General features: G+C 42.7%; 1 protein-coding gene across 9 annotated transcripts in view; it reads right to left on the reverse strand.

Annotated features, from left to right (window-relative positions):
* Positions 1 to 10045, reverse strand: part of PLA1A (phospholipase A1 member A) — a 36093-nt gene extending 26048 nt beyond the window's left edge. For 5 of the 9 annotated variants that reach the window (XM_032347770.1, XM_032347761.1, XM_032347774.1 and 2 more), the window contains exons 1-4: positions 9692 to 10044; positions 3227 to 3428; positions 1063 to 1240; positions 453 to 561 (exon numbers count right to left, since the gene is read on the reverse strand). In XM_032347770.1, the coding sequence (XP_032203661.1) occupies positions 453 to 561; positions 1063 to 1240; positions 3227 to 3428; positions 9692 to 9764 (562 nt within the window). In that variant the 5' untranslated portion in view covers positions 9765 to 10044. Of the gene's footprint in view, positions 1 to 452; positions 562 to 1062; positions 1241 to 3226; positions 3429 to 9691 lie in introns of all 9 variants that reach the window. The other 4 variants (XM_032347742.1, XM_032347749.1, XM_032347734.1 and 1 more) reach the window with 3 other exon arrangements.
* Positions 10046 to 13149: the final 3104 nt, after the last annotated feature.

Consider the following 13149-nt stretch of genomic DNA (forward strand, 5'->3'; position numbering starts at 1 on the left):
ACCCTTCTGAGAGACTTTGTAGAACATGACTCAGAATTGTCCCACTGAAGAGCCAGAAAGATCGGGGTATTTACCACACAGCTCTAGTCCCTTATTCATTGAGAGTAGCTTCTGAAGCATAAAGTCCCCAGTGCTTTTGCAAGTATTTAGCATAATTGTCTAAGGGTGATTTCCACAGTGGGCCAAGCAGATATGAGCTATTACAACTAATTGTACAGAGGTAGTAACCGAGGTTCAGAAGAAATACGTGGCTTCTTACACTGACATTAGAGATCACACAATAACAACACAATACTGTTTCAGGCAAAAGGGCCACAATAAATAAATTTTAGTGAAAATAGATAATTCAATCATAAGAACAAAGATCTCCTCTGCTCACCTCAACAGAGGCATTTCCAGGACATTCTCTCTCTATCTCTAAACTTGGGAGGATGGGCAGAGAATAACGTTACCTGTGATCCGTCCTAATTGGCCTTTGTAGAAATGTCCCACCATGCCCCCAACGTGGGCCCCCAGGCTAACTCCAATAATGTGGATTGAAGACTCTGGCGCACCCAGCACCTAGAATAGGGCATTTACAGGAAACTGCATGTGAGTCACAGCAGCTTCTGGCCTCACGGGCTCACACTTTTCCCTGAAGCTTCAGAATCAGAGGACCCTGGGTATGACATACCTCCACACATGCTTTGGGAGAAGAAGGCAGAATTTTCATCCCATTTATGACTTGCCCTCTTCCTAGACACCCCACCTTAACGACTGCTTCACTTTCTCTTTGGTGACTTAAGTGTGTGAGTAATGACCATGGCCACTTCCTCTTGAGGGACTCTATATCTAACATCAATGGCACATTCTACAGAGGAGAAGCAGAGGTTCAGAGTGGGGCAACAACTTGCCCAAAGTCAACACTGTACATGGTAAAGTGGAGATTAGAAGGAAAGACCCACAAGCTACTGGGTGGCTCTGCTTCTGCCCTAAAGCTCCTCTTCATGTGTTGATGCCTCTTTTCTGTCCTCTGTCTCCTCATAAGCAGCCAAACTCACCCCCAAGCCCTTCGGCACCTACCAGGAGTTTTCTGAGGAAACGGGAGATCTCAAGTCCCAGCTTAACCACATTTTCCACGGCTGAGAAGTAGACACCTGTAGAACCATAAACCCAGTCCACGGCAATCACATTAGCATTTGCTGCCCGAAGAAGACTGCCAATGAATTTATCAATCCAGGAAGGCTTTGTACCTAAAGCCCTAGACAGAGGGCCAAGAAAGGATGGGAAAATTATCTGTTAAGTCAATATCCATTGTCATGGAAATGACGACACTCTCTATTAACAGAATAAATGGGGGTGTGTGTGAAGGTCAAAACAATGAAGGGGGGTAAATGGGCAATAAATATTACACCACTTTGAGCATAGGAGAGCTTAATCCCAAAGTCACCAAGGCTTCAGCCTGTATATATGGAGACCTTGTGTAAATTATAAAAGGGCCTTTTGTTTCTGGTAGATGCAGCCTCATACCAGGGCCTGGAACTCAGGTGGGATTTCAGCCCCACCAGCCCCCAGTCAGGTATCTTTGTGCAGTGCGTACTACACACACCATGTACATTGACACTGCTTGTGTTACTAATGGGGGAGAAAAGATAGCTTTGTACCTTAGAGTTATGATTTGCCATCTTAATTATCATTCTATAATATAAGCACTCTCTTTGAGGGATGATTTTATTTACTTGCTCATTCAGTCATCCTTTCATTAATTCAATGAGCCAGGCAGTACGTTAGGTGCTTTGTGAGAAATAAAGAAAACTAATGGAACGCCTGGGTGGCCCAGTAGGTTAAGCTTCTGCCTTCGGCTCAGGTCATGATCTCCGGGTCCTGGGATGGAGTTCCACATCAGGCTCCCTGCTCAGTGGGGAGTCTGCCTCTCCCTCTGCCTGCTCTGCCTACTGCTCCCCCTGCGTGTGCTCTCTCTCTGACAAATAAATAAATAAAATCTAAAAAAAAAAAAAAAGAAAGAAAGAAAAATAAGATATATTTTCTATTCTTTTGGAACTTACAGTATAATAGGCTTTTCTAAGAAAAGGAGAATGGTAGAAAAAATTTCATAAAGCTGTCCCAAGAGATTGAGACGGGGAGAAGTTTTCTCAGTGGCCCACAATAAGGGAACAGTAAGGGCACGCTCATGTGGGCAGAGGAGCCCAAACTGGGTGTGTGCCACAGAACGTGGCTTTGGGGGATCTAGGAACAGACAGAGTAACAACCTGCTGAGCTCTCTAGCTCTGTTAGCTATCTCTGGGTTGGGATACACTCAGCCTTAAAGAGTGGCTGAATATGAGATTTGCTGGAGGAGAGACTTTGGCACAAGAGAGAGGAAGAACGCCTATGGAGGGAAGTGGCCGGGTCCCCGGAGTCCAGTGACTTGAGAAGCAGAAAGAACCCAGAGACTCTGAAACGGTGATCCTTTGTGCAGTGCCTCGGTGTCCACCTCTTCATTGGACGCCCCCATCTCTAGTTGTTTGATATCACTATTATTTCACTGCATTCTCTCCTTTCCTCCCACCAAACTTCCTCTGTTTCTGGCCTTGTCACTGGGCTCTGGAGAGAAGATATTGGAAGGATGGATGGTGGTTAAATTGAGACTCAGTGTTACAACAAAATTTGGACTATAAGGCATCAAAGAAATTGAAGAAGAGAAGTGTCTAGCACCTGAGGAAGGTTAACCTCAGGAGATGATGGAAGTAGCACCCATGAGTGGAAGTTTTTAAATCGGGAAACTAGGGAAGAAATGAAGAAGAGGAAATAAACCCTTGGATAAAAACACCATGCTGTTACTCTGATTGCACAAAGCCTATGACCTCATTGGTTGAAATGAATCATAAAACCCATGCTTCAGGGAGAAAAGGATCACTGAGACCATCTGTACCACTTCCCTTTTATTCAGACGTGGAAACCAAGGCTCCATGTGCTGGGGCAACTTGTTCGGGATCATACATTATTTACTGTGTGAGAGCTGTAGACAAGACTGAGTGGAGGAGTAATGCACAAGACCCACAAGAATGCACAATACAATGTATATTTACATTGATATGAGACACCTTCAAAGATAGCAGGAGGTAAAAGATGAAACATGGGACTGTCAGTAAATCCATTTCTCCTCTTGCTCCCACTAACTTCCTATGGCATCATGGTCACTTTCTAGTTCCTAGCTGGAATGTTTCTATTGGCTGATTACTCCCACCTGAATCCATGGATGAGTAGTTTGGTTCTCAGAGTGACATTGAACCCAGAGTTTTGGATGTCACTACTTTCCTGCACTAGCTGCCCACAGCTGGGATCCAAAGGGGTGAAGAGGAGAAACTGGACTTTGAGATTGGTGCCTTGGAGAAGATTAGCATTCTGGAAGTCAGTGCACTTTGTCTGTGCGGTAGGAGGTGCATCTCCTAGAGGAAAAAAAACAAAAGAAAAACAAGAAAGATCTAAGGTGAAGTCATCTGTTCTTAGAAGGAAAAAAAGTATTCTTGAGAGGAAGAAAGAAACAGGGACTTACAAGCATTTATTATAAATCAGCTAGTGCACTATTGACTAATTTATTAAACACATCACTTCTGTAACCAAAATCTGTGAATAGTTTTCATGTCTAAAGATACAATGCCAGAAAAGGACATGACTATTAACCAGAAAAGACTAAAGGCCATGGTGAAGTGGGTATTGTTATGAAATAAATCAAGTTGCCCCTATAAATTGATATGTTAAAGTCCTAACACTGAGGACCTCAGAATGTGACTGGATTTGGAGATAGTCTTTAAAGAGGTTATTATGTTAAAAATAAAGCCTGAATCATCTAAGCCACAGGCTCCAGGAGCACTCTGCCTGTTCAGCTACTGCTTCCTCTGTTCTGGCCACGTGTCTTCCCAGCTTTTTCTCACACTATACAGTCCTAGACCCCCTGAGGGTGTTTGCACTGGCCATCCCTTTTGCCAGGAGTATCCTCCCACAGACATCCCCTATCTTCTCCTTTGAGTCTTTGCCTGTCAAAGGTAACTACCTCATTTAAATTGCCACCTGCCTGTGCCTTTGATCCAAGTTCTGTCAATCCTCCTCATCCTGATCTATTGTCTCTTATAGCAATCATCCCCTTCTAACCTCCTATGGCATTCACTAGTTTATTATTAAGTGTATTGTTTATTGATTTTTCTACATTAGGATATACTTTCAAAGAAGGCAGGAATTTTTACCCATTTTGTTTACTCTACTGCCTAGAATAGTGTCTGCCACAGACAATAAACATGAAAACCTAGTTTTTTGAAAAGAATAATAAGCTAGATGTACTTTTGATAAGGCAGAGTAAGAAAAAAAGAGGGAAGTCACAGGTAAACAATGTAGAGAATAAAAAGGAGATATAAATAGATTAGATTTTTAAAACCATAAAAGAGCATGTTTATATCCACCCAAAAGTTCAAAACACATTTTCTTCCTAGAAAATGGACAATTTCCTAGAAAAGTATAGCTTACTGAAACTTACTCAAGAAAGAAAAAACAGAAAGTCAAATGTCAAACTGTAGCATTAAGGAATTGAAACAGTAGTTTTCAATCTCTTCATCAAAAAAAACTCTACTATGCCAGACAGTTTTACAGAAAAATTCTACCAATCCTTCGATTCTCATCACTGTTCTGGAGAATAGAAAAGGGGAGAGAGAATCTAAATTCATTCTATGAAAAGAACGAAGATATCAAAACTGGACAAGGACAGAAGGAGAAAGGAAAATGGAAGGCCAATTTCACTATTAAACAGACACATAAAAACCTGAATTATCAGCAAATCTAAACACGCATAACAAGATAACAAGGAAAAAGGATAACAAGAACTAAACACACATCATGGCCAAGTAGGGTTTAATCCAGGGAATGAGAAGATAGCTTAACATTAGAAGATGTATTAATGTAATTCACATATGACAAATTAAAGGAAAAAAAGTACTCATCTCAATAGATGTAAAAGAAAAAAGCACAACAAAATTTAATACCCAACATTTCTTAATGTAAGAAAAAGTGTTTACCAAGAACCTATAGCAATGACCGTATTTATGAGTGAAACATTAGAAGCATTCCATTTAGAACTGGAAACAAATGAGAGTGTCTGCTATCAGCGTTTCTGTGAAATATTGTACTGAAAGGTCTAGTTCTTGCCAGGGAAACAAGACAATAAAATGGGATCGAAGTTACAAAATTTGAAAAGGAAGCGAGAAAATCGCTAATATTTGCCGATGATAGAATAAAACTTTAGATCACTTGGGAATATGGAAGGTGACACAGTGAATCATGTTCAGCTCTCCCCTCTCCCCAACCCACACTCCAACCAAAGACTAATTGTAGATGAATATCGAAAGAGAAGAGATGAAGACATAGCCAATCTCAAATAGAAAGATTATATCTCTGTGAACAAGAACCAGAACGGAATTGCAAGATGGTGCTGAGTTCCTAGTCTGGCAGAAGGCAGTGGTTGTGAGAATTCGGCTCTGTGAGGTAAGTGGGGTCTAGAGTGCTCCATGTCAGGTGTAGAAGGTCAGCACCAGGCCGACCTGTGATGGGGTGAGGGGGAGGGGGGCTCCCTGACTCTGTTAAGGAAGCTAAAAACAAACAAACAAAAAATCCCTATTGAAATGATTTCCCCAGTGTCTTGGGATCCAGCTCTGTGCTCAGCAGGGAGTCTAACTGTCCCTCTCTCTCTCCCTCTGCCCATCCTCTACCCCTGCTCTTGCATGCTCTCTTTCAAATGAATACATAAAATCTTAAAAGAAGATGAGAAGGGGAGGAGGTGATGGGGGGCGGCCAAACACAAGCTTCTCATTGAATCTAATCTATTATGTTAGAAGACAAGATGATAGTTATCTTTGGGGTAGTAGTGATTAAGAGGGGTACATGGAAAGGGTTCTAAGAACCTTGTAGTGTTTTATTTCTTGACCCAGATGTTGGTTACACTGGTGAATTCACTCTGAAAATTCCTTAATCTGTATACTAATAATCTGTGCACTTGTCTATATATATGCTACACTTTAATAATGAGTTTACCTAAAAAACATCCTACAAACAAAATACCTACCTATATACAGAAATCAAATGTTTACAAAGATAGTCAATAAAACCAATAAATGAATTATGAATTCATTCCAGGTAAAATAAGGTTTTAAAAGCCTTTGACATTGACTTTAAAATAAGTATGCTGAGAATCTACAAGGATAAAAATAAAGACAGAGAAAAGAAATCATGAAATAAAAACATACATAAGTGATAAAATAAGTTATATAGGAATAAACAAGTTCAAAAATTGGAAATGAAAAAGGTAACCATTGAAATAAAAAAAGAATCGATACTATAATGTTTAGTACAGAAGTAAAAAACTTTATAAAATTAAGTAATTTAGAGAGAGAGCACGAGCAGGGTGAGGGACAGAGAGAGAGGGAGAGAGAGAATTTCAAGCCAATTCCACACCCAGTGCAGAGCCTGACCTGGGGCTCAATCTCATAAGCATGAGAACTTGACCTGAGCCGAAATCAAGAGTTGGACACTTAACCGACTGAGCCACCCAGGCACCCCAGAAATAAAAACTTTTTAATATGAAAGCACAGTTAAAAAGTATAGACAATAGATGGAAAGGTTCCAATTTTTATCTAGTAGCTGTGCTCTAAAGGAAGAGAATAGGAGAGGCAGCAATATTTTCAAAAGATCATTGTTAAGAATTTTCCATAACTGAAAAAATATATGAGTTCTCCAACCTGGCGATTCACAGACCTGTCCCCCTGGGGATAAAAATGTATTATATGTTTATAAAAAATTAAAAATTAAAAATTAAAAAAAATACTGAGTTCTCCAATCAAAAATACACTTGGTGATAAGTGAGATAAAAAATAAACAAGGGTGCGTGGGTGGCTCAGTCAGTTAAGCATCCAACTCTTGATTTCTGCTCAGGTCATGATCTCAGGGTTGTGGGATTGAGTCACAAATTGAGCCCCATGTTGAGCCCCCCATGGGGCTCTGAGTTCAGCAGGGAGTCTGCTTCAGGATTGTGTCTCTCCCTCTGCCCCCCTTTCTCAAATAAATAAATAAACCTCTATAAATCAATCAATCAATCAATCACTCTATAGGTATATTATAGTATAACACCAGGACATCATGGATAAAAAGATATTTTTAAAATATGTTTAACTATTTAAACATATGTTTAAACATTTAAACATATGTTGGGGCGCCTGGGTGGCTCAGTCGTTAAGCATCTGCCTTTAGCTCAGGTCATGATCCCAGGGTCCTGGGATCAAGACCAGCTTCAGGTTCCCTGCTCAGAGGAAAGCCTGCTTCTCCCTCTCCCACTCCCTTTGCTTCTGTTCCCTCTCTCACTGTGTCTCGCTCTGTGTCAAATAAGTAAATAAAATCTTAAAAAATAAAAATAAAAATTTCCGAATGCATTGGAAAACTTTGAAGAAATGGATAATTTTCTAGAAAAATATAATTTAGTAGAACTGACTCAAGAAGGAATTGTAAGCCCAAATTAAACTACTAGCATCCAAACATTAAACCGGTAATCAAGAGTCTTCTCTGGCACTAAGATACACTAGAGCTAGATGGTTTTACACAAGAACTCCACCGCTTTAAAGTACAAGTAATCATTATCTTATATAAGCTGTTAATAAAATAAAAACTTATTTCATGAGGTTATAATAATCCTAGAATCAACAGAACATGGGTAATACAAGAAAAGAAAATGATAAATAAATTTTTTATGGACATACATGCAAAATAATATATATAAATATATTTTAAAAATAAATTTTGTCAAAATAAAACAGCACTGTTTGAAAAAACACACCACAGTTAAAGGGTTTGTTCCTGGTGATGTTAGTCTGATTGGGCTAGCATGTGGGATTAAGAAGAAAATATGAGAAATTGTCTTTATAATAAGATTGCTTAAACAAGCCACCAGAAGCACAAATCATAATAAGCCCTAAGAATTAAGACAACAATGCAATAACAATTTTTTCTATCAAGTTGACAACATGAAAAATGTTTGATGCTACAAAGTATTGGCAGATAGGCTGGGGAAACAGCCATGCTTACATACTAATAAATTGTTATAGCTTCTTTGCAGGGCAGTATTTCCCACATCTATCAATAATGCATAAGACAGAAATCCTTTCAGATATGGTGTATCATGTATAAATGGCCATGTAGAATAGCAAGATAGCTCTGTGGTTCATATGGCAGAATTTCACACGAACACACAAATTTGATATACATATAAGAAGGCCATTTTATACACAGACACAAATAAGTACTCAAGAGAAAGCACACATGATGCTGAGTAGCACCTTTTAAAAGTCCCCCGTTAGGGATGCCTGGGTGGCTCAGTTGGTTGGGCAGCTGCCTTCGGCTCAGGTCATGATCCCAGTATCCTGGGATTGAGTCCCACATCGGGCTCCTTGCTCTGCAGGGAGCCTGCTTCTCCCTCTGACTCTGCCTGCCACTCTGTCTGCCTGTGCTCGCTCTTGCTCGCTCTCTCTGACAAATAAATAAATAAAATATTAAAAAAAAAAAAAGTTCCCCGTTAAGGCAGGGGTGAACGCATTCATGCACGCTGAACTTTGGAGCAGGGAGGGGTGCTGAGAGAGGCAAGGAGGTATTTCAAGAGAAGGAGGAATCACGGCAGGTCTCTTGGAAGATGTGAAGAGCATACATCAACAAAAAGGTATGAGCAGCTCCAGGCAGAAGGACTGATACATCCTAAAGCCAGGGACTGAAATTAAATGTCTGGTGAACACGAATGAATGGGGACCTGCAGGGTAGGTGGGTTGGGGGGAAGCTTTCCCAGCGGAAGGACCAGTGCTCAGAAGAGAGGGATCTTCACCAGCCAGAGAACCTCCAGGCCCCGGGAGTGTTTACATTTGCTACATCAAGCGGCAGGCATGGTGGGTAGGGTTTTTACCTAGGGAAAGGTACAATGCCAAGTGGCACTTGAAGGAATTTTTTCTTAAAGGTCATCCTTTCTTCTGTGGTTAGCAGGGACTTGCTATCCTACCAGGAAGGACAACAAAACTAAATTTGAGCTGGATCAGTAAATTAGCAAGGACATCTACTGTTCTCAACAACAAAATTTCTATTAGTCTGAAAAATTTTTTAAAAATTTTTAAAAAGATTTATTTATGTATTTAACAGAGACAGGGAGAGAGAGCACAAGCAGAGGGAGCTAGGGAGGGAGAAGCAGGCTCTCCGCTGATCAGGGAGCCCTAGGCGGGGCTCAATCCCAGGAGCCTGAGATCATGACCTGAGCCGAAAGCAGACGCTTAACCAACTGAGCCACCCAGGCGCCCCATGGAAAATTCAGATTTTAAAATTAAATATATCTTGGTACAGTGGATATTAATAGGGGGAATGTAAATCATATTTTGGAAATAATAAGGTCTTATTTTCTTAGAGTTAATCCTAGCTTGTGCCAGGTGAAGAGGATTAATGCAACTTCCAGAGAAAAGAGAGAGTGTCCTAGTTGCCATCAGTCCCATTATGATTGTAGGGTTTTTTCCTCCCTCTTCTAAATTCATCTCAAAGGAGGGCTTTTAGGGGACCTTCCAAAGGTTAGCACTGCATAAACAGGTGGCTTAAGAAATAGAACCACTGACAAAGAAATGCCACCCAATTATCCGAGCCCCAGAATTACCTGCACTTCCAATGCTAAGCCACAAAAGGAGCCCCCATGAGCAGAAGAGTCTCTTCCTGAGGCCTGGGGGCATCGCTGAGCTTCAAGTCTCACAGCTGGGGTGAAGCCGAGTTCCTACAAGCCAGCCTCTCAAAGTTTTGGACAGCAAACACCCACTTGGGTCTCACTAATCATTAACTGGCCTCTTGACCTGTAAAAGAAAAATGAACTCTCCTTATCTGTTTAAACTCCACAGTTTGTGGATTTCTTCTTCTCAACGAACATAAATACACTTTTCTTTTCTTTTTTTTTAAAGCAGGAGACGTTGAAACACATTGTCCTTCCTCTCTGAGCCAGACATCATCAGGAAATGATTTCCTGCACGTCTCCCACTTCCCATTGTAAAATGTTAGTAAAAACCAAGGCAGAAGTCTTTCATCTCTAGGTGGTGACAAAAAGACCTTCTCCTTTCATTCTCCTTTCAGTTTTTGTTTTCATTTTCTTGAGAGAGAGAGAGAGAGAGAGAACATGACTTGGGGGTGGGGGCAGTGGTTAGAGGCAGAGGGAGAGGGAGAAGCAGAGTCCCCACTGAGCAGGGAGCCTGAAGCAGGGTCAGCCCCGGGACCCCAGAGCCATGACCCGAGTCACAGACGCCCAGCCCATGGAGCCACCCAGGCGTCCTCCTTTCAGTTCTGAATCCCCACGGCCTAGAACAGCACTGAACTGCTGTGTTTAGTGTACATTTAACAGAAAGAGTAGAAGACTATGAAGTTTGCCTCTGAGAGTACTATCCTTTCGTAGACTCTTGGAGCTAGAAGTAAAGCCCGGCCTTTAAAAAGAGATGTTCACCTTCCTAAATTCGTGAATCAAGAAACCAAGCAGTAGAGAAAGAAAGGGACCTATAGAAACCCTATTCTTAGAAGTGGCTGAGGGATCCTGGAACCAGGGCGTTTCCAGTGTGCCACACGGCCTCTCTGCCCAAAAGAGTAGCAGAAACCACAGAGAGCTAGTCTAGGCAGGTCACGGGCAAGGGGAAGGCAAGGTACTTGCCCAACACTCCTGAGACTGTAGCATGCTGCTAAGAGGCAGGGAACCTGTCAACAGGGCAGAAAGAAACCTCGGACAATCGGGAAGGTGAGTACAGCTTTAGAGGGTAGAGAAATTAGGTACCTTGCCCAAGGTCATGCAGCCTTGGGATAAGCTAACCCCAGGAGCCATGCTCTGAACCACTGCACCAGACACAAACAGCCCCCAAAGAGGCATTGGTGCCATGCCTGTGTGGCTGTGCCAGGCCTGCCCAGGCTGAGGGTAAACGGTTTTGGAAGGACCAGCGCTGGCTTCTCCTCATGCACATTATCCCCCTGCTGGCACCAGGAAGGCAAGGAGCAACAAATAGGGCACAACCAAAGGCTATTCCAGTACCACAGACCACTCTGGGTGTGCTAGTCCAGGTCTCCGGGGAGGAGATGTCAAGATGGGACTAGATGTGAAAGAGATTTACTAGTGATGACACCTGTGAAGAATAAGGGGCGCTAAAAAAAAGTTAGAGACAGTGATGCAGGTCTGACACCTGTGAAAGGGAGGGGGAAGGAAAGAGGAAGACATGGAAAAGTCTTGCACTGCCTCACGGTTCCTGGAATGTTCTGGCAAGGGAAATGGGGAATCTTCAAGCTGAAGGTTCTCACTAACACAGTCCTATGTCTTATAGGAATGAACCTGGATTAGCATCTCCATCCTGCTCCATCACTAGCTGGGGTCAGTCTCTGCACAAAGACGAGGGGAGATCCAGAAAGAGGGCACCTGGGATGGCCAGTCCATTAGGTACCCCGTGGCAGCAGACTGAGGGCTACAATTTCACAGCCACTCATACCACCTGTGGAGCTGACATGTCATGCCAGTTACCCCAGTTCTCCCAGTTCTCCTTGTAGGCGGCATTAACGCAGCTGAGGTTTAGACAGCATCCTCCCTTTCCCCTTCATCTTCTAGAACAGTGCTCTCTGGGTGGGGTTAGAGGGCTCCCGTGTGGGACCCCCTGACCAAGCATCATCCAGGGGACCTGAACTCAGAGCTCTAAGTGAGAATCTCTGGGGTTGGGCTCAGGATTCCAGCATGTTCTTCAGATGCTTGTACACATGCTAGAACCATGAGTTTTCTGTTAATTCTTATTACAGCCATCTCCATTTTACCAGGGAGGATACTAAAGCTCAAAGACCCCAACAGCGTGGGGAGCACAGCTGGAAGAGACCAAGGAAGGGTGGGGGGGGTGCCTCCTGGAAAGTGAGGTGGCAGGTTTTAGAAGATGAGGTCAGGAGACACTGAAAAACACTAATTATATTCAGTGTATAAGGTCTGTCTCCCCCAAGGATAATGTCAGCCTCAGAACAAAATTCGGGTCTCATTTGCTCAATGAGGTATCCCTAGAGCCTAGCGCAGTGCCTGCAACACAGCCAGTGCTCAGGATTTTCCAAGGGAAGGCATGGTACTTCTGGTAGAGTGTGCCCATCTGGAGAGGGCAGCAGCGAGGGGCCTGATCTGAGAGAACACTTAGACCTCCCATTGTCACATGCAGTCATGTGGCTTTCTTTGCTGAGGATTTAAGAACACAAGGAGGCAAGAAGAGACCAAGAACGGGTGTTCAGCATCCAGTGCTCATTGCTGAGTTCCCATTGTGTGCTCAGTGCTTAGAACAGTGTCTGACATACAATTGGTACTCACTAAATATTTATTTGCGGGGAGAAAAAAGAGAGAGAGAGAGAGAGATCGCCTGTGGCTCAGTCGGTTAAGCATCTGCCTGTGGCTCAGGTCATGATCTTGGGGCCTTGGGATTGCATCCTGCATCAGGCTCTCTACTCAGTAGGGAATCTGCTTCACCCTCTCCTTCTCCCTCTGTACTCTCCATCTCTCTCTCAAATAACTAACTAACTAAATAAATAAATAAATAAATAAAATCTCTAAGAAAAGAGAGAGAGAAGAAAAAGAAAAAGGAAAATCTGGGGGAAAGAAGGGGAGGCCTCTATGCTACCACCCTGGAGTCCGCTGGATTCCCTTCAGCCCTCCCTGTCTGCCTGTTCCCAGCTCTTCCCACCTCCCTCGCCTGCTGTCAGGACCCCTAGCTTACAGCTCCATAAGTGAATATGGCTTTGTTTATTTGTGTGTGTGTGTATGTGTGTGCATGTGTGTCTTGGAATCACCATGGGGATGGGGGCGTGGGCACATAAACTAGTGTAATAACCAATATGAACTAATTCTGAGAAATAATTCTAGTCCTCACCAGCTAGGGACTACAAAGCAAGGACATGTTAATGTTTAAAGTGTGTTTAACTCTCCATGGGTTCACCAACTCAGAAACTCTCCAAGCCCATTCTTTTGGGATTTTATGGAAGCTTCTTCACATAGGCATGGTCAATCATTAACTCCATTTTCAGCCCTTCTTCTTTCAAAAGAGTGGGGAACAGGGCTGAAAAATCCAAGCTTCCAAT

The sequence above is a fragment of the Mustela erminea genome, chromosome 1 (assembly GCF_009829155.1).
Source record: "Mustela erminea isolate mMusErm1 chromosome 1, mMusErm1.Pri, whole genome shotgun sequence".
NCBI lineage: Eukaryota > Metazoa > Chordata > Mammalia > Carnivora > Mustelidae > Mustela > Mustela erminea.